This window comes from Nelumbo nucifera, chromosome 5 (genome assembly GCF_055504915.1).
Source record: "Nelumbo nucifera cultivar China Antique chromosome 5, China Antique-T2T, whole genome shotgun sequence".
Classification (NCBI taxonomy): domain Eukaryota; kingdom Viridiplantae; phylum Streptophyta; class Magnoliopsida; order Proteales; family Nelumbonaceae; genus Nelumbo; species Nelumbo nucifera.
The window spans coordinates 51,390,551-51,416,255 of NC_142653.1; the positions used below are offsets into that span (position 1 = coordinate 51,390,551).

Sequence of the window (25,705 nt, forward strand, 5' to 3'; positions counted from 1 at the left end):
CAAATCTTGTCCGTTTCAGTGCAATATCAATTCGGAAATTAGATTTTAAATTACTGAGAAATCAGTTCCCGAGTTGGGTTAAAATTTTGTTTTTTTTTTTTTCTATAATTTGACCAACCACCAGATTTGGTTCGACCATTTTAAATCTGGTTTCTAACCTAACCAACAATTGACATCATTAATCAGATTGAAGCGTCCCATATTTCTCTCTAGATCCATTATTGTGGATAGGTGGATTTGGAAGCCTAGCCAGTCGGGCTTCTCATGTGGCTCGGCTTGGGAGTCAACTAGGATGCTCAACGCCCATGTTTCATGGCACTCCTTCATATGGAACCCTAAGATTCCAAAGAGTATTTCCTTATTGCATGCAAGGTGATATTCCGTCACACATGTGCTTAAAGCCTAGGAATCTATCTTGCCAGTGCTTGCAATTGTTGTTTTTCTAAACAAGAAGAGAACACTGATATCATATTTTGTTACGTGGTGTAATATCTATCTGAGAAGGTATGGGCATACTTTTCCTCTATCTTAGAGGTTCCCCCTTATTAGAAGCCACTCTACTCGGACTAGACTTTATTCTTCACCACAGGAGAAGATGCAAACTATTCATGTATGGAGACCACCATACCAACCGGAGTTGTTAAGGTAAATGTAGACAGAGCTTCAAGAGAGAAGCCGACCCCTAGTGCAGGAGGAGTGTTTAGATGAGATAGAAGGGGAGTTCATTTTTGGGTTTTCAAGCTATTAGGGCCATGACACTAATATTTCAGTGGAGATCAAGGCAATCCATCAGGCTGTATAGTTCACCAAGGCATTGAACTTTGGGTCCATTATTATATGAAGTGACTCTTAAGTTGCCATTAACAATCTCAATGACATAGTCTTGCTCCTTGACCTCAAGTCCAAGCCCTGTGGTTCCTCATAACCAGAAGAAATACTGGAACAGTAAGCAATTAGTGTAGAGCCACTTCATTTTGTATTTTGGGTTTAGTGATAAAAAGTCAACAATTAGGTCACTAAATCATGGTTGTAGTTATGGCTCAATTTGGAAGGAGTACAAATACAAATATGTAGAGTGCAAAACCTTATATTTTATATCATTTTGTATGTATTTGTACTCCTTCCAAACTGAGCCTATATGGCAATGTTGTTTATGGCGTATGGGATAAATAATAACCTAAATTATCTACTTCCATAACATTCTCAGGTCGGAAATACAAATTCCAGTTGTTTTGTTTCCTGCTTTTTACTATAAAACTAATGGTTGCTCCACAAGTATGTAAACAGTACTGTAATGTCATGGAAAATGGAGATTTTACCACAACCTTTGTGTATAAGTTATGATGCCCTTAACAACCAATGTATTAACAAAAACAGTTTTTCATAGTGCAAGAGGTGCTTCTGCGATAAGCATGTAATGTGTAGAGTGATCCAGCCAGTGTTGCTGACGAAAATGACATAATTGTCAACTTCCAAAAGTCCTGAAAAATATCCGATTAGAACACAAGTAAATATGTTTATCGCATACAGATCTTTTCTTTCTTTTTTTTTTTTTTGAATTACCCTAGATGGTATAAAACGAAAACAAGAAAATTTAGATCATCTTTAGACACAGATATTCTACATATTCTACTTTATCACGATAAGTAGAATCTTTTCTTCTCTTCTCTATAATCTTTAGACATAGATTCCTATTTTTTTCAAGGTAATTTAAGTAAACATGATAGCAACATCCCACAACCATGATATAACTGCAAGGGCTAATATCTATCTAATGGTTTTCTTGTTGAATGAAAACAATGATACACACAAAACATGCATTCCACTAGAAACAGGTTAGGAAAAGGAGATAATGAATCACACGGATGAAAGAGATAAAAACAAAAACTACTAACCTATCCTCCATAAGCATCAACCGGAAATACTACATTTCCTTACTCAAGATAGAAGTAGATATCATTTATGAGAAAAAGGTAAACAATAGAGATTAATGATCTCAATATTGTGGAAGGACCTTGTTTAGGTTGCCTACAAAAAAACAACTAGGGTTTTACCTCAGGGTATAGCATCTTATTGGAACCCGGCCTGCTGAATTTGGTAAAAATTCAAATGAAAATATGCTCAATGCAAATGCAATATGCATGGTTAATGGAAATGCGAATTTCCTTTAATTTCCCACTGATAAATTTTGTATTCTTACCCAACGCATTTAGTTGTGATGAATACAAACATGAATTCCAATACTGTAATTTGCCTTTCTTACATTGACAAACTTTGAATGCAAAAATTTTCAGTTTGGAAGGAGTACAAATACAATTTGTAGAGTGCAAAACCTTTTATTTTGTATTATTTTGTATGTATCTATATTATACATATTTGTATTTGTACTCCTTCCAAACTGAGTCGGAAGAGAAGGCATAATCCTACCTTACATCCTCCCCCAAATGGACAATGACCTCAGATTTCATATATTATAGAGCAAAGTCTTTCAAGTTGCTCTAATTTCTATACAAAGACTAAGCCCTAAGGTTCAAACGATCTCATTTATAGTCATTGCATATGCTTTAATTTAAAAAAAAAAATTCTTTCAACTTTCTTTAAAATGAAAGTTTTATAAGACAATTGTAAGGTGAGCTATGCTATATGGATCAAAGAGTTGGGCAGTCAAGAAACATGCACAAAAAAGTAAGTATGGAAAAAATGCATATATTTAAATGGACGATTGGAAAAATGAGAAAGGATAGTCAGTAATGAAGCCATTCAAAGGAACGTAGAAGAGGCTCCAATAGGTGATAATATAAGAGAAACCAGATTATGACAGTTCAGTCATGTGCATGGAAAATCATCTACCGCACCCATACGAAGTTATCTGTTGCAAGTTGAAAGGGACTAAAAGATTAGGCGGCCAAAAAGCATAGTTTTCAATGTGCCAAGGTAAAGTTACGTGACTGGGGGGCATGTTAGACAGTGTATGCCCTTAGATCAAATCAGATTGATGTACAAATACATTTATTGTAAATGAACAAAAGTACATTATTGTTTCGTATTGTTATTGGTATGTTTTTGTTAACTTACCCTTTAAACTGGACACTTATGAGACTCGTGTTACTTTAGAATGTTTTCAACCGTTGGATAGACTTGGGGAGTTTATCCTACCAAGGCTGACACTAATGTGCTAACAAAGAAGTTGGGGCAGCTTGTCTCAGCTACCAGGGTTAGACCCAAACCACATGTAGGGTGTCTTTGGTTGAAGCATTGAATCTGGACCATTTTTCAGTTATGCCCTAGACCTTGAAGATTGATGGGCAACATTGGAAAGTTACACATAACCTCTAGACTTGATTATGATACTGCACTGGGTGTCGGATTAGGCTGTCTTTGATATGTCAATCAGTGAGATTCATTATGGGCCAAAACCTGGGTTTGTTGGGGTAGTTTGAGAATTCACTTTAGTGAGTGGTCATAGTAATAGGATTGGCCCCTTTGTCGGACAAAGTGAATGATCGAGATTACACTTTCTCTGATGGAAACGAAAGGGCTGAGGGGTTAAGTGTAAGAGACCATTAATTGTTGATTACCTGGTGAACTATATCTTACTTAAGTCCCTTATCCTTGGGTCTTCATAGGATGGCTGGACTCAATGATCATTTAACTATAAAATATTGGCCATTTAAAGCCCATGGTGATGTTCTCAAGGGTTCATTGAATTCAACAGTGAATTAGGCCAAGCCTTTCCATAGAGGCTGGGCTGAACCTATGTGGGTTTATGTGAGGTCATTGTTGGAGTCCCACGCCATACAAATCAAACCTAAATAGGCTAGCAACACTCTTGGGTCGTGAGTCATATAGTTAATGAACCTAAAGCCCATGATTAATATGATTAATTAAGATGTCACATGACTGCTTAAGTTGTCATATGACATGGGCGAATATGGTTTGGATATGGGTATGGAACACCCATTCTCTTAAGAGGATAAGAGTCCAGATCCAAATAAAGATTTGGATAAAACCTCCTAATTTGATTAGGAGAGGTGCTCTTTAAGGATAAAAGAAGAGGATATTGAATTTCTCCAACTAACTCTGCTTTCAACTCTCTCTCTCTTCTCTTCTTGCTGCCCAAGAAACCCTAGTTTGACCTCAGTATTGGAGACTGATCTTGAACAGTTCTCTCTCTAATTTTGCAAGAAAAATATAGAGAAAAATCGTGCTCACCTCCCTAGTTCAATCCAAGGTGTTGGGTTGCAGTTTTGTTGAATGGGCTACAACTTCAAGCCGCACCATTTTTAGTAGAAGCTGGTTTTAAGATTTAATTTGGGCATGAACTACCATTTTGGGAGCTATATTTGTGAATCCGAATAAGGTATACATCTCCCTCTTGTTTGGTTTCAAATATGGTCCAATTTTGGTGCAAGATCGACCATAGAAAAATGCAGTTTTTCTAAATCTAATAATACAATTCTCGGAAGGTTAAAGAAATTTTTTGAATTTTCGCCTAACCATCTAGCATGCTTCAGCTATCCATATGATGGATCTTAACCTTCCAACAGGGTGCCTAGGTGATAGATTTTGTGTTAAAAACATAGATCCTAGGGTAGTTCCCTAGGTACCATAATCATATTTCTTTAATAATTATTCATGATTTTCATAAAAAAAGTATAAATTTCATATTAAAGTATAGAAAATCAACATATTCATGAGAAGAAAAGGAAGAAGAAAAATAAAATTCAAAAAATATAGGGGTTGAACCCTTATTTTTGATATAGGAAAAGAAGAAAATAAAAGTATTGGTAATAGTAGTTGAAGAAGAAGAATATATTATATATGGAAGGGGCTGATTAGATAAAATTTTAAGTCTTTCCTTACTTATTATTGGTTCAAGTTTTTAAGTCTTTGAGGGTTCAATACAGCATTTAGCAATGTTTGTGTTGATTAAGCCCTAACAAATAAGAAAATAATAAAAAGAAATTAGTATATAAACACACAAAATGATTATTTTAATTTAATAATATATATTTTATAATTATAATCTCAAAAAAAAATGAATGAAAAAGCATTTTATAGTAGGAAGTAAAAACTCCAAGGGCGCCTTGCTGCTTAGGCATCACCTTGGCAGCTATGCCGAAAAGGACATGGGTCGAAATAGTAGGAAATGATTTGAACACCAATGGATATGACAATAAATAGAATGGAATGATGAAACCAGATTCATATAGCCAACTCCATATTGTTGCCATCACGTTTGGACGAAAGTAAAACCTTGCTCTATTTCATATGAACCAACTGAACCTATATAAGAAATTGGTATTGGTTTCTTTCATCCAAAAGCCCAAGACCTGGATTTTCTATTTTTAATGGCCATAAATAGGGGTGGAAAATGGTTGGGTTTGGATTGAGCTTCAACCCAACCCATTCGACCTACTTGGCTCGTTAATGACCCATTTGAAGAAAAATAAATGGGTTAACCCAAATTTGCCTTGTCCCGAACCCAAACCTGCCTTGGCCCAACCCATAAATTTTAAAGTCATTAAAACACAAGAAATTCAGAAATTGTTGAAAAATAAATAAAATGCACGAAAATTGACAAAAAAATACAGCAAAAATTATTAAAAAATGTAGAAAATGGAAAAACAATGAAAATTTTAGAAAGAATACATAAAGTATAGAAATTATAAAGATGCAAAGAAAACAACAAAAATTACAGAAAATATTAAAAAACATACAAAAAAACTAAAATTATAGAAAAATAACAGAAATTTCTAGAAAATAGAACAAAATTATACAAACACAAAAAATTAAAGATAAATAACAATGTAAGAAAACCATGGGCCTTGGCACAATGGTTGGGTTGCCCCATTGTGACCTGGGTGACCAAGATTCAATTCTTGAAAATAGCCTCTCTGTATTTGCACGAATAAGAACCCTGTGCACTAGGCTGCCCTTTATATAATAAAAAGAAAAATGTAAGTTAACTATAAAATGACATAAACTATGTGACTATAAATATACATATGTACATATATATATATATATATATATATATAGAGAGAGAGAGAGAGAGAGAGAGAGAGAGAGAGAGAGAGACTTACACCTCACCTCTTGGGCACCCAATTGCCTTGCCTCCACCTTTAACCTTTTTCAAGTAATTAATTTCATAAATTGATAAATTTAAGAGGAAATAGACAAGCAAAGATGGACGATAAATATTAAGTTAACTAGAACATTCATGCCCAGAATACAAAACATGAAAGGCCAAGAACCAAAAGATTTGGATCAAAGAACATGTAGCTTACTAATACAAACAAGAAACCTAAACCAAAGGGGAAGAGGCATCTTTTTCTCTTTCATTTGTTATTGCTTTATTGAACTTTCTCAAGACCTTGGATACAAAATTCTTTAATTAGAATATGCTTCATTCAAATATAACATAGAGATGGCAATTTGACTTGTCCCCATGGGGCTTTGACCTGCCTTTCTCCAATCGTAGTGGGTTTTTTGACCACTGATTGGGTTGGGTGGGTTTCTGGGTACTTGAAATTTTGGTGACTAGAGATGAGGCAGGAATGGTATTTGTCCAGCCCTTTCCAATTAGAAGTGTGACTTTAATATATATTACATTATATTGTAACATAATATAATGTACTTCCACTAGATTTTAGAAAAAATAAAAAATATCAATTTTCAAGTAGGATTGTGGTGGGGCTAGGCAAACTTGGGAATCCCCATTCCCTCCAAAGATGAGGATGGGATTGGGATTTCTAACCATGTTGAGGTATGGAGCAGGTTTTTTGAAATTGATATTGGGATAAGGCATGCAAAACCTAACCCCAGCCTGCCCTGTTACCATTACTAAACTTAGTAGGTTTGTGTTATTTTGTTATAGACACTCTAAAAGAAAAGAAGGTTTACCCAAAATAAAGATAAATTAGTTTTAATTAGCTAGGCATTCTACAGATGTAAAGCTTATTCTCTTGGATCAAGTAAATTCAAAGAAACGTGATCTGGTCTTTTCTTGTCAAATCCATGGATAGCCTGGAAATTACTTTAAGTTCAAAGGCTCCAATTTTCTTCAGTAAGTATTTTTCATGACTATTTCATTAACTTCACTATTTATTCATTACAGTTAACCTCAGAAAATTTTTTTTTTTCTTATTTTCTTTTTCATCCAATTTGAGTTGTATTTTCAATGGTCATTTACTAGAACACCCCCTATAGTTTCATAGATTTTTTTAAATCTACCATGTAGTTTTGATTTTACTAAAACACCCCCGATAGTTTGCAACCTATTTACTTAATTGTCCTTTTGCTAAGAAGTGTTTGTTTTTCTATATAAAAATAGTAACATGATTGTTAATTCCTTAATATTGCTGGATTGAGAGCAAATTATTAAGGTACTCCCAAGCACAACCTAAAAAAGAAAGAGAAAAAGGACTTTCTTCCCAACTTGATCTTTTAAGCCTAGTTAATTCCATGGGTGGAGTGAAACAATTTAGGAAAGAGGCATGTAGTTCAGTTTAGTGAACAACATAACATAAGTTAATTGTGCCTTATTTATAATGCAATAAACATTTAATGATCTTGTACTAAAGCCCATTTAATGGAGCATCATGCCCTAAAAAAAATAAATTTATATTAATTAATAATCTTATGAGGATTCCCACATATTTATAAAGGGGATGCCACTTGTCTTATCTTAATAGGATGACTATTTTCCCTCCTTTATCCACTTGAAGTCGGGAGATGCATGCCACATTAGGGGAGATAGTTATTTTTCCTCTAACCACTTTAAGTGAGATGACACATGTCACCATAGGGGAGAGAGCAATTGTCCTTCCTCTAACCACTTTAAGTGGGGTGGCATATGTTACCCTAAGAAGAAAAACTCTTTTCCCTCATCTACCCATTTTAAGTGGAGTGACACAGGTCACCTTATGAAGAGAGAGTTATTTTCCCTCTTTCAACTACTTTAAGTGAGATGACAAATGTCGCACTATGAAGAAAGAATTTTCTTTTCCCTCATCAATACATTTTAAGTGTGGTGACACTTTGTCACGGGGGTAGTTCTACAACGGAAGAAACCCGTGCGGCATCCAGGCCAGGGTAGGCCAGGACAAGCCTTTGTGTGATGCGAGGCTAGGAGTTGCCCGATGAGATGGCTCAACCAAGGTCAGTAGCATTGGATCATGACCCCAAGTCAAATGGCCGGGGCACTCGGCTGGCTCTGGTAGGTCCATGAGGCACCACTTATGTGCTAAAGGGGGACGGCCATAATGAGAGGCAACTGTGCGCCGAAGAGGTGATTGGGCACCGATGTGATGGGTCTCTTGTATACCGATGATGTGGGCACCTGTGTGCTAATGATGATAGGCAACCGCTTGGGCCGGAACACACCCGTGCGCTAGGGGCAATGAGATAGCTCGATCAGCTTGGGCAAGGGGCTGGCGTGGTGAAGGGTCATGCTTGAGATAGGCCTGCATGCCAAGCCTCCCTTGAGTGTCGGTAGCACAGTGCCGGCCCATGCACTGTCCCCATGAGCATGTGTACACCCATGAGGAACCCTGGTAGCCATGCTAGCCATTAACCAGGGCCGCCTCGCAAGGGAAGTTGGTCTAGGAGTGCCAAGGTTAGGCACCCAAGGAGGTTGACCACCCCTCCTCAAAGAGTACGTTAAGCTTTTAGAGGTCTGCCTGAAGATGACATCAATTCTCCCAAAAATCTTACAGGCAAAAATGACAGTGATGTCCCTTAACATAAGCCTGCCAAGCGTAGGCAAGGCTAAGCCTGTGTCAGACCGTAACAGGCTCCCCCACTCAACCCATTGTCGTCCTTGACAATGGTCCTTCTGTGAATGGTCGTCTGTGTCCCGCGCCATCCACTTGTGTGCTAGTTCCAGGGCTCGCCTGGCCAACCCGGGTCTCACCTATATTGGTGTCCATTTATGGGGACGGAACCATTTCACCATGTTGGCCTGCCTGGACTTCACCCCCTGTGTTGAGGTTACTCAAATCGCGCATGGCTATGCCGTTGAATTGTGTGAGAAGGGCCCTCGAAGAAATTGGATGTGTGCTTGCGGAGGTCCGCCCCATGTATCATCTTTACCTCAAGGCTCGACCGTCTTCTTGGTAGCTTTTCGGTGGTGCTACCGAACACGTTGTGATAGGTCTACTCATGTTGTTGGCAATGTATGTTGGGTGTACCCTTTCACCATGCTGGCTTGCGGTCTTCACCTCGCCGCGTGCGGGTTACTCAAACCTAGTCATGGCTTATGCTCTGTTGGCCCTCGAAACTACACTTCAACTCGCCGGTTCGGGCTACATCTTCGCTTCGAGGGGGCCCCACTGTGCTGCTGCCTCAAGGAGATCTTACCACAATGAATGCGAGTGTGGTAACTTACCCATGATGTTGCCAAACATGCACTCGCCTTGTGATGAGAGTTGCTGCTGCGAATGTTCTACCTTGTTGATGAACTGAGCATGTCCTCCGATGCATTGCCGGTGCAGGGCCGCCATGCTCCAATGGCCAATGTACCCACATTCCTATCATTCCAATATTGTGGCTTCAACCGAGGACCCATTTCGTGCAAAACTTCCACTTCAGTGATATTCCCTGACTAACTGTCGACACCAACCAATTTCGGACTGGTGTCCCCGCCTTAGTAGTGCCTCAGACAAAGCTATGAAACAATGGCTCATCCGTCATGAAACCAAGATGTAGGCGCACCGCCCACAACTCACTAAAATGAACAACTGATGTCCGTGAGGAAGTGTGGCACTCCCCCACTCAAATCACCACAATATGCCTTCCATGAAAAGACTCACGCGCCTGCCCCCACATGAGCACAGCAACCAATGCGTCAGCCCCCGCATGGGTGCTGTTTTTGGGGTCATTGGAATGGGGACACGAACAATGAATGGCCTCTAGCCAGGCCTGATCTGAATTCTGCTTGAACCCGATTGGAAGTGCCTAGGGACCGCACCCCATGATGTGCTACTTGTCGAGATGGCCGCTTCAACTGGCTTTGGGTTAATCTGCTTGACACCAATTGCAGAAGCAATTGGCTAGCTCACTCTGACACCAACTGTCACGAGGCTAGTTCTACAGCGGAAGAAACCCGTACGGTGTCCAGGCCAAGGTAGGCCAGGACAAGCCTTTGTGTGATGCGAGGCTAGGAGTTTCCCGATGAGATGGCTCAACCAAGGTCAGTAGCACTGGATCATGACCTCAAGTCGCATGGTCGAGGCACTCGGCTGGCTCTGGCCGATCCATGGGAGGCGCCACTTATGTGCTAAAGGGGGACGACCATAATGAGAGGCGATTGTGTGCCGAAGAGGTGACTGGGCACCGATGTGATGGGTCTCCTATATGTCGATGATGTGGGCACCTGTGTGCCAATGATGATAGGCAACCACTTGGGCCGGAACACACCCGTGAGCTAGGGGCAACGGGATAGCTCGACCAGCTTGGGCAAAGGTCTGGCGTGGTGAAGGGTCATGCTTGAGACAGGCCCGCATGCCAAGCCTCCCTTGAGTGTCGGTAGCGCAGTGCCGGTCCATGCACTGTCCCTATGAGCATGTGTGCGCCCATGAGGAACCCTGGTAGCCATGCTAGCCATTAACTAGGGCCACCCCGCAAGGGAAGTTGGTCTAGGAGTGCCAAGGTTAGGCACCCAAGGAGGTCAACCACCCCTCCTCAAAGAGTACGTTAAGCTTTTAGAGGTTTGCCTGAAAATGGCATCAATTCTCCCAAAAATCTTACAGGAGAAAATGATGGTGATGTCCCTTAATGTAAGCCTGCCAAGCATAGGCAAGGCTAAGCCTGTATCAGACCGTAACAACTTGGCATCCTAGAAAGAGAGGGGTAGAAAGCTACTTAACCACCTCCCTCTTTTATATAAGCTCCTCTCCTATAAGGAGAGTGAACTATGTCATTTTGTTAGCTAATACTGATTTATCTCGAAGACTTTTAGCACTAAGAAGCAAGAGGAAAGAGAAAAGAAAGGAAGATTGGTATTAAGAGCATAAAAAAGGAAGGTAGGGAATCTTATTTTCTTCCTAAATCCCTTCACTAGGATATTCTTTGTGCCTCTCATCTGAGATGGATGACCACATTCGTTCTATTCCTCTCACTCCTTTCTTTCTTGTGTTTTTTTCTTTCTTTTTCTGCTTATCTCATATTGAAATACATGTAAGGAGATAATCATTTATAGCCTTGTCTATGAAACATAGTTGATTATGGTTACTTACTCTATCTTAAACCATAAAATTACTATTTTACATCTAAGGAGACAGTCATCTACAACTAAGTAATTGCGGTTATTTACTTCATCTTGACCCCGAAAATTATTACTTTACGTAGGGGAAGAAATTCTCTATAGCTTAGTTTAGAAAACTTGGTTGATTATGGTTCCTTATAATCATTATTTAAACGCCATTCACATCCTTATTCATGAAATATGACTACTTATGATCTTTATTTCCTTGTTATACCTAAAAACTTTATTTACTTATATTCACTGGTTTCTCTCAAACAAAGAGGGAATAAATACCAAAGTTTTCAGAGGAAAATTCTATAATAAAATTTACTTAGTTTATTCTATTCATTTATAGTCGGTCGGTTTCAAGTGACCAACTCCCCAACCTGATTAGGTCGGTTCAGTTGGCTAAGCAGCCTATAACCCATCCGAGCCAAACCGAATCAACCTAACCTACAAACACCCTTAGGCAAAAATGGTACTTTCATTTTTATTTTTTTTGATTAAATTTATTCAAATGGACATTAGGTATCATTTTCCACTATCATCTAATGGAAGGTCAATCAAGTAAATTGATTGCAAATTACAGGGGGTGTTTTAGTAAAACACAAACTATAAGGTAGGTTTTCATAAATCCATTAAACTATAGGAAGTGTTTTAGTAAATGACCCTATTTTCAATAATATACATATGCAATATACTAATTCATGCTTTAATTACTTATCTATCACACCATGTAAGAAGAACCATGCCTGAAGATTAGTACCTGTGGATTTGAGATGATTATTCCCATTACATAACTTAGTAAATCCAACATAGACTGAAGTGAGTTTTGGACACCTCCAACAACACAACGATCAGATTCAGGAACATGATCCTGTTCAAAATCACCAAAAAGATCAGAAGAAAGAAAACACCAAAGGATGAAGAATGGGCCTTATTCCACCAATAAAGTTGAAATTGGATTACATAAGTGTAGCGGATCCATAAGAAATGAATTAAGTGAGATTAGAAGCCCAAACCCTTAACTCAAATATAGTGAACTTCCAGAAAACAATTTTTTCCTTACCCATCACGAGAAAAGGAACCACATTATAGTCAAAAGTTAGTGTTATTTTTTTAACCTGCATTTGTTGGATAACAGATAAGTCAAACATCCACAGTCCAAGACGAGATGCAGCAACCCCACCCATCAGCATCCAAGCTGAGATTCGTGCATTTGGAACCCATATTGATGCCACACATACAAGCAGAAAGATCCACTGCAACAAGCCAACAAGTATCAAACATTAAAATTCTATAAGAAAGATACATAGAATGGTGTAGAGCAAGAAAAAACATATTTGAGAGGATTTAAACTAGTGAGTTTTACATTTCTGTTTTACTATTGACTTACCCAAAAAAAAAGCTCTATTAATATCCTATAGTATGACTATAATTCCTTATAACTTCTAACATACATAATTAAATTGGAATGGCTGTGTCAGAATGAGGCCAAAGGGGAATACATAATTATTTGTCTAGTAAGCATGTCATACTTGTAAAAAAATGAAGTTCCATCACTTACAGAAAAGGGTTGGCAAGAAATAATAAAAAATAAATCTAATCAATTAATAACAAGAGATTGAGAGAAGCTTGGTGTGAATTATGTTTATTAAGCAACAGTCCCTGAAGCTAACCTAGTTTCCATACCAAAATTTCTGAAAGAATCTACACTATTGTTTAGGACTCTCAATGGTAGAAGAAAATTTAGAAGACCAAATCAAGAATTCATTATAAAAGCACAACCAAGTATGAGCTTCTTATGTTGCATGCATATGTTTCTTTTCATACAAAAGTGATAAGAAAAGGAGAACAATTGTTTATTCTGAGATTATAGGTAACAAACAACTCTGCCAGTGTTGATCTTGTCTTACGCTGCTGGTCTCAAGCCCTGTCAATGGATCAGTGTTGTGTCAAGTTGGCAACTGGCATTCCAACATTTTTCAAAACCTTATGGATGTGGATATCTGATGATATATCCCATATATTTGGAAAAAGCTTTATTGAGTTGAATTAGTTTAAATTGGATACCTGAGTCCAGATAGACCATAGTCCTGTTTGAAGAGTTGAAATGTGTGATTGTAGGACTGGATACACAACTGTTGCCGCTATTCCAATTGTGGCACTTACTCCACGTGCAATACCAATAACATAAGCAGGCATACCCATCCATTTCAAAGCAGCTGTCATTAATCTTCCAAAGCTGCAGAAAGAGACCTTATCTGATCAGAAAACTACTATGCACCATCAAGACCTTATCTGATCATCCCACTCTAACCATGACATTAATATGGTGTGACATCAGAGACTTCTAGCCCAAGACCTTAATTAATTATCCCACCCTAACCATCCCAATGTATCATGAATTCATGATCATCAGAACCTTTTTTTCTGAAATTGAAACAGGAAGGGAAAAACAAAATGATGCTGTGAAACAGAAATCACACCTGAGTACAGTAAAATATAGTAAAGCTAGAGCAACTCCTGGGAGCACAATATCTTGCTTCAAGTACACAATCCATGCTTCAATGCATTGCATAGGTAAGATGCGATTGACAAGTTTACTATTCCCTTTTTGTTCTGCTCCTGAACTTTCTTCATCATCTTTGCTATTCCCTTTCTGTTCTGCTCCTGAACCACTTTCTTCATCATCTTTGCTATTCCTTTTCTGTTCTGCTCCTGAACCACTTTCTTCATCAACTATACTATTCCCTTTCTGTTCTGCTCCTGAACCACTTTCTTCATCATCTTTGCTATTCCTTTTCTGTTCTGCTCCTGAACCACTTTCTTCATCAACTATACTATTCCCTTTCTGTTCTGCTCCTGAACCACTTTCTTCATCATCTTTGCTATTCCTTTTCTGTTCTGCTCCTGAACCACTTTCTTCATCAACTTTACTATTCCCTTTCTGTTCTGCTCCTGAATCACTTTCTTCATCAACTTTACTATTCCCTTTCTGTTCTGCTCCTGAACCACTTTCCACATGAGAGGGCAAGGCCTCTATTACCTGAGAAATAGATGGGTCCTCTAATGGATCATTTGGTCTGGGCCTTGTGATCCTCTTTTGGCTTCTTTCACTTAGAGAAGGAATTCCATTATATACAGACATTAGAAGCCAAAACTGCAACCAAACAGATACAGTGTTCCAAAGTGCTAAAGTCACTGCCGATGCTTTGAGTGATATAAAGCTGATAATGAACCCAGAAATGACGGGGGCAAATAGTTTGCAGATTAAATCAATCCGTCGGATAACTGCATTCATTTTTGTCCGTACTTCTGGAGGCTGTCCTTCAGAAATAATCACCACCCTGAAAATTCAACCACTAGAGGTTAATAATCAGGTGCATAAATATTCTCTAGTATTATAAAAATGACAGAGGGGTGATTTAGTATAAGCTTCTTACAGGTAAACTTTAGGAATATGAAAACACCAGGGTTTTCATACTTTCATATACAAGAGTTGAAATGTTTATATGTTGGAGAATTCTAAAATCTACAGTTTATTTTACCATTCTCTTTCAATCAAGATGGTTCCAGCCAGAGTTGATAACACACCAATTGCTCCAGAAACGGTCGTTAATACAAAAAGTGAAATGAATGCCACAAAAGATATTGATTTCAAGCTTGAGTGAAAAATTAAAGCTACTGTTGCCCCACCAGCAATAATGAAAGACAGATTCTGGGTCAACAACCACAGTCGGAGAACCTGCCAGAGAGCAATTCTAAAATGAGAGCAGTTTCTCAAATTCTGTACAGAGGACCACACCCAGAAACCATCCACAAATTGATTAAGCACTTAACCAGTCAGCTTCGTCATATTGAACAGCCAATGCTAAGAGACAGTGATCTTATGCAAAACAGTCACTACACATCTGCATGGAAATGCTTAATATTATCAACTATCAATCATGGACTCCTGTTTGTCCCCAGACTGTTAAAAATTAAAAGCACTGAGTCTAATCTTCCAAACACCGATACCAATTGACAAGTCTATATTGATAAATAGAAGGGGCATGCATGCACATGCATATGATTTAATATCAATTCAGGAGGCTAACCGGCCTGTACGTATGTCAATCTGTCCACCCATCGTCCAATGATGGGACCAAATAATGCAGCAGAGGCAGATTCCACGACCCCATAAATAGCAGCGAAGAGTAAAGATTTTGGCCAAATGTGGATCATGTATAACCCAACGGAGAATTCCCACATTCTGCAAACAAGCAAAAAGAGATCTTCTATCAGTTCTTATTACTTCTACCCAAATCTCTTCCAGCCTGCTCCTAGCTCTTTTAGTCTCTTCAACTTTAATAACACATCACTTTTCTTAATAGATGATCTTCTATCAGTTCTGTGCATGTGACCGAACCATTTCAATCAACTTTCTTCTGACCCTGTTCTTTCTGGTTTTACCACTCATCCATCTAAATATATGTCACTACATTTCCATTACAAGAATTCTTAAAGGACTTCAATTTTATTGCACAGGGTCAGAAATTTTAGTGCAATCAGAATGACAATCCATGTGTTGTATGAAGCCCATATGAAAAAAAAAATGTTAGATAAAAGGAAGTAAAAAATCACAAATATTAGTTATATGTGTTTCGGCATTAAAAGGAAAAGAGCCAAAGTTCAAGTTCAAGCAATCTGAAGGCCAGCATTTCTATCATTGTCACGCTTAGAAGCGGCAGGGGTTCATAAAGAAATGGATTGAGATTAAAAAAAAAAAAAAACATTATAGAAAAGGACAACGAAAGGAAACCGAGAGGCAGCAGAGGGATCAAATATTCAAGGAATTAAAATATCGAAAGACATCTTGATGAAGAGGGTAGAAATGGACCTTGTTCCCCATCTTGTTAAGAAGTGCCCAACGTACAAATATACGATAAGAGAACGACTAAGAGCAGGAAATGGTTGTTTCTCCCTCATTATGTTTTCTTCCATCTTCCGAATTCAGCTTTGATTCCTTCTCATACACTTTGGGTTATAACGACAAATTAAAAGATAGTGATGAGACATGAGTTATGAAGCGTAGATGTTCAACTTCAAACCTGAAACCGGAGTAGAGCCAAATCTATGCAATGCCGCAGGTCTCTAGCTAGTATGATTATGCATGTATGCGTCATACATAATCCATGATTTGGTTAGTAACAACAAGAGGTTAACCGACTCAACTCCAACTTGCTACTCTAACAATCCTCTTGCTTTAAGCCTTAAACCAAGCCACAATCGACGTCTCACAGGTTTTGAGTTAGCGTGCTCGTCTGTTACTCGCTGTAACCTCTAATCAAACCCCAGCACGCTGCAGATAACGATAGAAAGTTTAATGCAGAAGGACTTCGTCCAAAGCATACGGGATAATTACAAACTTGATTAATTTAAGGTCAATACTGAAGCCCTTCTACATATGAATTCATTTAAAATTTTTAAATTCCTATTATGCCCTTCTAGATACGAAGACGAGGAGAAGTGAGGTGGAAGAAAGAGTGTGAGGAGAGAAGTGAATAAATATTACATCTGGAAAATCTGAAAGCTTTAATAATTTTATTTTTCATTTAATGTTGATTTATAAAAAACAATTATTGTTAATTTAATATGAATAAATATTTTTTGATAAATTTAGTTTTAGTAATAATTTATTTTAATTTTAATAATTTTTATTCTTTTTATTATTTTTAAATAAAAAATTGATTAACTTTAAATAAATAAAATTAATTATAAAAACTAATATTTTGATTAATTCAATGACAATGAGGTGGATTCCAGGGAGGGCATCCTATCCCTTTCCCTGCCCTATACTCAGCAGGCCTCTCCTTGCATGAAAGCCCCCATTCTATTTTTCTGTTTTTTTTTTTTTCTTAATTTTTTTATTCCACCTGATATCAAGAGATATATCTGAACGTTTAGATTTCCCAAGCATTTCTGCATGAGATATCTGAAACGTAGGTATTCCAAACGTTTTCCCAGTAGCAGAGACGTTTTGGTCGCAGACGTTAATTTTAGTGTTTTCCTCCAAATTTCTCTTCAAATTTGCACCAGACGTTTCAGAGTTGACAAGTAACTGAGAATATTGTAGAGACATTTCAGGTTCGCATTTTCTACTTTTTTTCATCATTTTTTGTTTTTTTCTCTTCAATATTGAACGTGCCATTTCTAACAAGTTTGGAGTTCACTTTTTGATTGCACAGTCGGTCATTTGTAGAGGGTTTCTTCAGGTTAATTTGGAGTTCGTTTTTTATTTACAGATGTGTTTTGTTTGCTGGTTTCTTTTTTCAAATTTATTTTTGGTTTTTGTTTAATGGTTCTCATATCACTACAAGAAAAACGGAATAGGCCAGCGGTTTTCTGCCGGCGGCCTTATGTAAGTGTCAGCAATGATCGGCAAATCGAAAAATTGTTACCCGTTCAAGGGCTGGCGGTCAAGTTTTAAGTAAAACAGGTCACATACCGCACCATGTGTCCCGATGGTTGTTATTTGCAAATAAAATAAAAAAAATAAATAGATGATAAAATTTTAGGGGTCCCGCCAAAACAGTTTAGTTGCGCAAGAAAGGGAGTCGTTTTCGTTAATACCGAATGACGAATCCCTTGCTAGAATATCTTGGTTTCCATGAACCTCGATGGTATATCTTCTTCCTTCTTTGAGTATATACATCTTTTTTTCCTCCACTGATTTAGAGAACTAAATCCTTAAATCTCCATTATCTTCTTCGAGCCTATTCTTCTCTCTTCACCGATTCAAAGTACTACTGTGTCTCCTTCATTCTGAATACTTTCCACCGATTCAAAGATCTCTTCACCGAGCTTATTATTTCTCTTCCAACACCAATTCAGAGAACTATGAAGCCACGAACAAGGAGGTCAATTTGAATACTCGACAGGTTGATTTTGATAGAGATGGGAATGGTTAGCGGCTCGAAGAACTTTTGTCTGTAGAAGCCAACAAAAAGAAACTGAAGTTTATATTTGATGATTTAGCTGAGATTTCTTTTCTTAATTCCGAAGAGAATTTAGAGGGGCAATAGCATCAAGATCCGAGTAGGGACGACGAAGATGCCACAGTGGAAGGGAACTCTACAATTTCTCCTAAACCAATTACGAACCGGAAGGAAAGTAGGGAACTCTACAATTGTTTTATCCCCTGAAAACTGGTGAAGTTTCAGATATTCTTCGAACCCTTGAAAAGAGTGCATCAGATTACCCTGCTTTTGATAGTAACGGTGCTCTTTCGGCTGTTAGCTCACCAACCACGCAAGGTATTGAAGTCAAAGAATCTCTTTCCTGGAGGTATGTAATACATTTGTTTGACTAATAGTATATTTTTTTGCACTGAACTCAAATCAAACTTGATTGTATGTGAACTTGGACTGTTAGATTTTTTTAAAGTTTATTTAAAGCTTTATGAAGATGAGTTTATTTAAAGCTGAGGTTGCTTATTGTTGTTGTCATAGAAAATTGTGTCTAAGTTTCAGCAATGGGATCACTTCAATTACTGCAATGTAACAACCTAGGTTGAAGGAGAGGATCATATCTGTAAGTTGTATTATGTTTATAAGAATTAGTTTTTAGGTCATAGCTATTGATCAAAATTGAGAATAAGGTTAAAATATCTTAATTTTTTTTTCTACTGATTAGTATTTGTTCATGTTTACTCTTACAGAAGATCTTTAGGACCATCATTGGATCATATCTATTAGTTGTATTATGTTTATAAGAATTTGGTTTTAGGTCATAGTTATTGATCAAAATTGAGAATAAGGTTAAAATATCTTAATTTTTTCTACTGATTAGTATTTGTTCATGTGTACTCTTACAGAAGATCTTCAGGACCATCATTGGGCAATGAATTTTTCTTTTAGAGAAGCCTATGACATCAGAGGCATGTGCCCCACTGATTGCTACACTACCTTTGGAGGTACTTTCAATCATGTTGTTTTCACTGTTTTCAAATGATACATCATTAAACATGGATATTGCATTACCTGGAATTTCTTTGCCTATTCTTATCATGAGATTTATGATCTTTTTTTGGGCATTAAGTTTATCTTTCTACTATGCCATCCTGTGCATATGTGGCCTGCTTGTATGCCATTGTTCAACCAAGGGCCAGTGATGCCTGCAGTACATGATGAATAATCATTGTCAGTTTAGTACACCAACACTTTAGGATCTAGAAAGAAATAAAAGAAAATATCTATCTAAAGATTTTAAATATTAATTTAAATTTGCTGGAGTTTGTGATTTTTGGTGCCCCTCTAATTCAAACCATGCAATGGATGGTGAAAGATTTTGGGATAGATAATGGGTGGTCCAAGTTTACTGCATAGTGTGAGATAGTTTTTTATGTACAAAGTATTCTGCCCTTGATCACTGAAGAAGCTATTTCTCTGTTTGAGTCTTCAACAGTTTTCATGTACAATGTATTCTAGTTGGCTTTGTTTTTGAGCATATTACTGTCTTCCACACTTAAGGTATACTTACATATTTTACTTGGCTTAGGTTCGAGACAAAATTGGAGAGTTCATAAAAGGTGTATTGATCATATAAAGTTGTGCTATACTTTGCAGGTGGGGCAACATTGAGTTCCTACTACCTTTTGGCAGAGTCCTGAGTCCTACAAAAAGCTTTGTTAATTCTCTCATGTTTATGTTTTTTTTAATTCTTGATTGCTATTCTTCCATGAACTTTAACATTCTATTAGTTCATTATGGGGTGTATTTTAGAGTAAAGAATTTGTCTCAAAAGTTATAAGAGGCAGATTTGTGAACTGATGCATGGGTTACATTGCAGGCAAGAGCACGTCCTTGAAGTTCACTGTTTTGAACCCTAAAGGACGAATCTGGACAATGGTAGCAGGTGGTGGTGCAAGTGTTATATATGCTGATATTGTAAGTTTTCTCATTTCTTGTCCTTCTAATGCTACTTCATTTTCTTTGATTGCCTAGGTATATATCTACCAATGCCCGGTTGAAAAGTGCATGGTAAGCAGTGGTCTGAAATGTTTCATATTGCTGGTTGAAAGTGCATGGTAGGTATATATCTACCAATGCCCGGTTGAAAAGTGCGTGGTAGGTATATATCTACCAATGCCCGGTTGAAAAGTGCATGGTAGGTATATATCTACCATTTCCCACCTTTCAATTGCTGGAATGTTTCATATTTCATGTGGCTGAAATCCCACAATTTCAATTTTTCTCCCACTTGCATGCTAAAATTCTTCAATATTTTTTGTCCAATTACATTGGAGATTTAGGTTATGCTTCGGAGCTTGGAAACTATGCAGAATACAGTGGAGCTCCAAATGAGGAGGAGGTGTTGCAGTATGCCAGAGTTGTTATTGATGTAAGAACTCTCTAAACTTGGGTATAGGATGGAGCTATAGCTTCTTCTTATGTTCATTTAACAAATAACATTTTGCATTTGCAATATAATGACAATATCCTTTCATGTGTATTCTTTTAGAAGATCAGTATTTTTCTTCTTGAACCCCCTCCTCTTTTTCATGCTTGAGTTCAGCATCATATAATGGATCTATGGATATTTTTGTAGCTTCTACATCTATGGGATATACTTCAGTACAACAAGTGATTTAGCTAATCATGAAGTCTGTGAATTAATGAACTTTATCTGGTATACAAAAATTAAAATTCTTAAATTAATAATTATGGTATCCTGCTACCGACTTTTTAAAGATTAACTAGTCTAGTTAGTAGTTAGTGTACTAACACTTGCATTGATAAATTAGGGAGTTCTTGGTTTAGAATAAAGGTTTAAGCTCATACCTTCATTATGTAATGCTTGAGAATATCATGTGAAGTAGTACTTGTTATATTCATATGATACGTAACTACTTAATTTCAATAAAAATAAGGCAGTCTTCTTTGTCGCATCTTTCTTAATAAATATATGTGTGTAACCAAAGTTGTTTACTTTTTGCAGTTGTAATTGAGTTAACATGGGAAGACACAAATACCAAGGGTCACTGAATCAGGATTGTCCTGAAGAACTTCCATCCCTTTTTAATATATTCCATCCAATGCAGTTTGTGGATTTGATAGAATTGAAGAGGGTGGTAGCCTGGACTTTCTATGTCAACCAACTTCTCAGACTCCCAACTTCCTATCCTACTTGTACATTTGTAGTATACTAATGCTGCTGTTGGCATATCTGCTTAACTTCAGAATTTATTAATGATCCAAAACTTGGATATATGTACAATAATATAACCCTTAGGCGGGCTAATCCTTGTACCTATCCCCTTCCCCTTTCACCTTAATTGCATATTTACAAGCATGACCAATATAATTGGTTCCTATTCCCTACTTGGTTAACTGTGCAGATTTAACTTACTTATTTAATGTATGCTTGACACTGATGTATTTTATGAAAGTTTTGTTTACTAGTCTAGTCAGAAAAATAATGGAATCTGAAAAAAGCTAACAGCTTTTCAGATTTTTTAATGGTGCATAATCAGGAGATGGCATTCCTGATTCTTGGTAAAACAGAATACATGTAAAAGGTAGTGATAGAGAAGAACGTAATATCTACACAATTGTCCTAACCTTTATTATTTTTGGTTTTCATTTAACTACGATAGAGAAGAACGTAATACAATATTTGATGGTGATAGTTCCTCATTTTTCTTTTGGGATGAGCCTTCATTCCAAAAGAAAGAGTCAGAATTGGCCAAGAAACTAGTATGTTTAAATATAGAATAGGTAGTCTTTCCAACCTAAAACAATATTTCTATCTGTGCTGGTATGTTATTGCAGACACAAAACCTCCATTCTTGGATGGGTGGGTTGTTTTCACAAAGCAAGCAGAGCCTATAATGACATTGAAAGATCCTACTTCTGATATGGATATCATATCACGTAGGATCTTCTTTGGTTTGAGAAATTCATGAAAAAACAGAGTATGAACAAGTCCTGCCAACGGTTTTGGGAGCTTGCAAGATCAAAACTTGGCAATATCCTTGGTGTTGAAAAGACAGCTGAACAGGCATGCATGCTTCTTTCACATTTGAATAACATCTATAAATTTTTATTTACCATTTTGCAACTATATTTATTAGTGCTTTAGCTGTCGCTTTTTAATTTTTCAAACCAGATTGATGATGATACAACGTTAATAGGGGAAGAGGGTGAAGTCGACTTTAAGAGGAGGATGGGAAGTTTGCACACCACATGAAAGAGAAGGGAGAAGCAGTTAGTGATTTTGTAAAGTCAAAGTCCATATCCCAACAGAGGCAATACTTGCCAATTTATTCTATACGTGATGAATTGTTGCAGGTTAGCACTTAGTCTTTGTGGAAATCAATTTAGTTTCACATCAAATTGTAACATGTTAAGATGCCAATGCATGTGGTGCACATGCGAAGTTTGGTTTGCTCTTTGGATGTACAAATTTCCTAATTAGGATCCAATCATTTCATTCTTCCATCTACTTGAACAAAATCAGAATGATCTAATTGATGTCATACAACCAGTCTGATGTATCTCATTCGTTTGGATTAATTACTAGAAGAAATGAGAGTTATTGAAAATTTCTCGTTATTGGTCAAAAAAAAAAGAAATGAGAAAAGCATTAGAAGATTGAATTGTTTTTGTTTAGCTCTTTTTTTTTTTTTTTTATTCTTGCCCCATGACCATTTCTTGGAATGGGTAGAATCAGGGTTAGGAATTGCTTTGTAATTTTGCTGTAATATATGGAATTCTAACTAGTATTGGGCAAGCCAAGAAGGTATTGTAATTATTGGGTTGCTACTTGTTTGGGGCAGTTTGATTTACATTAATAAAAATTATATTAATTATGAAAAAGGAACATGTACACAAACATTTTGGGTTTGAGCTCTTACTGGAATTGTTGGTTGCACTCAACCAAGACATGTTACAGCTATGAATGAGGAGATGGAAACTGAGCTAGGTGATATAGTTGGTTATGCTATTCGGTTTGAGGATGTGACTGGGCCAAATACCAATATAAACGTAATCAGCTGATCTGATTTCTTTTTTTTTTTTTCATAATATTGTTTATCATTCAGAGTTTTGATTCCTGTTGTGGGACAAAATTGTTCCACGATGATGTTTTTCTTGTTCCATAGAATAGCTTAACCAATTAATTATGTAGTCCAATCATATATTCGTTTTTCTTTTCTTTTGTTAGCCAAACCCTGGCATTTTAATTTGTACAGTACATGACAGATGAAGCAGGCCATAGCTGTCCATATCACAAGCCCACCTGGTGATATTCTCATCTTTCTGACTGACCAAGATGAAATTGATGCAACATGTTATGCACTTGCACAACGCATGGAGCAGCTTACCTCTAGCACCAAGAAGGGTGTCTCTAAACTGTCGATACTACCCATTTACTCCCAACTGCCAGCTGATTAATTTGCAAGCCAAAATCTTTCAAAAAGCCGAAGACGGGGCTCAAAAATGCCTCGTGGCTACCAATATTACAGAGACATCATTAACTTTGGATGGTATCTTATACGTCATTGATACAGGTTATGGTACGATGAAAGTTTACAGTCCAAGAATGGGTATGGATTCCCTCCAAGTATTTCCGGTTAGCTGTGCTGCTGCAGATCAACGAGCTGGCCGTGCAGGAAGAACAGGGCCAGGTACCTACTATTGTTTGTACAGAGATTGCCTACCAAAATGAGATGCTTCCAAATCCCGTGCCAGAGATTGTTATGGGCACACTAACTGGCAGCGCACTGCGGCACAATCATAGGCAGCAGCACGCACAACTGGCCGCACAGCAGCAGGCACCGCCTAGCAGCGTCACACAGCAGCACGCAGCACGCACCGCCCGGCAGCGCCGCACGAAGGCACGCACCGCCCGTCAGGCAGCAACGTGCACCGCACGCATTGCACGGCAGCACACAATCGGCACCGCACGGCAACGGCACCATGAGCCATGCGCACGCACTGCGCGGCAGCAGCACTGCATGCATGCATCGCGCGGCAACGGCACCATGAGCCGTGCGCACGCACCCGGCAGCAGCAGAGCGGGGCCCACACGACAGCTCATAGGGGTGGGCCCACCCTTATCTGGACACGTCAAGCAAACTCGTCGCCAGTTTACCTTATCTTTATCTTATCCTTTATTCATCATCTTATCTTATCCTTATCGTTATCTTATCTTAAGTAAGAGTGTGTTACCAATAGGAGTAGGTAATTAGGAGTTTGAGTTTAATTACGAATTTCCTTCTGTAAGCTCCTATTTAAGGAGCCACGAATTGAAAAAAAGCATTCAGTTTTCGTAGTCAAGAAAAGAGTGAGGAGAGTTCGGGTGGTCTCTTGGACAAATCACCCATTTAGTTTTCCGCAATAGGGTCTGCACGCAAGGGAAGGCGCAAGGGGAAGCAGGGCTTTCGCACCGTGGACCGATCCGTGACGGGATCCTACGCGCGGGACCATAACAAATTGGTATCAAAGCCAAACGTCATGGGCGATATGGAGCAGTTGTCTTCCAAGGGCACACCAACTGGCAGCGCACTGTGGCGCAATCATAGGCAGCAGTGCGCACAATTGGCTGCACAGCAGCAGGCACCGCCTGGCAGCGCCGCACAGTAGCACGCACCGCCTGGCAGCACGCAGCATGCACTGTCCGACAGCGCGCAGCACGCACCGCCCGGCAGCGCCGCACGAAGGCACGCACCGCCCGCCAGGCAGTAGCATGCACCGCACGCACTGCACGGCAGCACACAATCGGCACCGCACGGCAGCGGCACCATGAGCCACGTGCATGCACTGCGTGGCAGCAGCACTGTGCGCACGCATCGCGCGGCAACGACACCATGAGTCGTGTGCACGCACCTGGCAGCAGTAGCAAAGCGGGGCCCACACGACAGTTCATAGGGGTGGGCCCACCCTTATCTGGACACGTCAAGCAAACTCTGGTGAGTTCAAGTTGGAGTTTGAGTTTAATTATGAATTTCCTTCTGTAAGCTCCTATTTAAGGAGCCACGAATTGAAATAAAGCATTCAATTTTCGCAGTCAAGAAAAGAGTGATGAGAGTTCGGATGGTCTCTTGGACAAATCACCCATTTAGTTTTCCACAATAGGGTCTGCACGCAAGGGAAGGCGCAAGGGGAAGCAGGGCTTTCGCACCGTGGACCGACTCGTGACAGGATCCTACGCGCGGGATCATAACAGAGATCCAGAGGACTAATCTTGGCAATATAGTTTTGTTGCCTAAATCCTTTAAGATAGAAAATTACTGGATTTTGATTTCATGGACACACCTCCACAGGATAATATCCTAAATTCCATGCATCAGCTATGGGTCTTGGGTGCCTTGAACAATATGTTGGCAATTTGACAGATCCTGGATGGAAGGTGGTTGAGTTCCCACTAATCCACCACTTGCTAAGATGCTCCTCATGAGGGAACAACGGTTGG

General features: G+C 38.4%; 2 protein-coding genes across 12 annotated transcripts; one reads left to right on the forward strand and one right to left on the reverse strand.

Annotated features, from left to right (window-relative positions):
- Positions 1–1,278: 1,278 nt before the first annotated feature.
- On the reverse strand, positions 1,279–16,234 carry LOC104596867 (solute carrier family 40 member 2-like). Its single transcript, XM_088888260.1, has 8 exons — positions 16,131–16,234; positions 15,349–15,503; positions 14,800–15,085; positions 13,738–14,598; positions 13,322–13,493; positions 12,373–12,510; positions 12,015–12,125; positions 1,279–1,481 (listed from the first exon to the last, which is right to left on the reverse strand). Exons 1-8 carry the CDS (start codon positions 16,232–16,234, stop codon positions 1,365–1,367), a joined length of 1,944 nt encoding a protein of 647 aa, XP_088744386.1. The 3' UTR covers positions 1,279–1,364.
- An 854-nt stretch (positions 16,235–17,088) lies between these two features.
- On the forward strand, positions 17,089–22,731 carry LOC104596689 (ATP-citrate synthase alpha chain protein 1-like). 11 transcript variants are annotated; one of them, XR_016075904.1, is made up of 7 exons: positions 17,093–18,577; positions 18,742–18,823; positions 19,107–19,205; positions 19,790–20,146; positions 20,236–20,322; positions 20,538–20,632; positions 21,230–21,612. XR_016075904.1 is itself a non-coding variant. In XM_088887041.1 (6 exons), the coding sequence occupies exons 3-6, from the start codon at positions 19,133–19,135 to the stop codon at positions 22,145–22,147; spliced, it is 345 nt and encodes a 114-aa protein (XP_088743167.1). In that variant the 5' UTR covers positions 17,097–18,577; positions 18,742–18,823; positions 19,107–19,132; the 3' UTR covers positions 22,148–22,731. The 11 variants fall into 11 exon arrangements, 3 of the variants coding, with proteins under 3 accessions (XP_088743168.1, XP_088743167.1, XP_088743169.1); XR_016075905.1 differs by having other exon boundaries at positions 20,236–20,318; XR_016075903.1 differs by having other exon boundaries at positions 20,236–20,318; positions 20,544–20,632.
- Positions 22,732–25,705: the final 2,974 nt, after the last annotated feature.

Coding starts and splice junctions, on each gene's coding strand:
- LOC104596867 (XM_088888260.1), bottom strand. CDS start 16,234: ATGGAAGAAAACATAATGAGGGAGAAACAACCATTTCCTGCTCTTAGT. Junction 12,126..12,372: donor CTGTTATCCAACAAATGCAG/GTTAAAAAAATA, acceptor GATTTTGAACAG/GATCATGTTCCTGAATCTGA. Junction 1,482..12,014: donor TAATCATCTCAAATCCACAG/GTACTAATCTTC, acceptor GATATTTTTCAG/GACTTTTGGAAGTTGACAAT.
- LOC104596689 (XM_088887042.1), top strand. CDS start 19,133: ATGAATTTTTCTTTTAGAGAAGCCTATGACATCAGAGGCATGTGCCCC. Junction 19,206..20,080: donor TTGCTACACTACCTTTGGAG/GTACTTTCAATC, acceptor GTTACATTGCAG/GCAAGAGCACGTCCTTGAAG. Junction 20,633..22,062: donor ATGCCAGAGTTGTTATTGAT/GTAAGAACTCTC, acceptor ATGTTATTGCAG/ACACAAAACCTCCATTCTTG.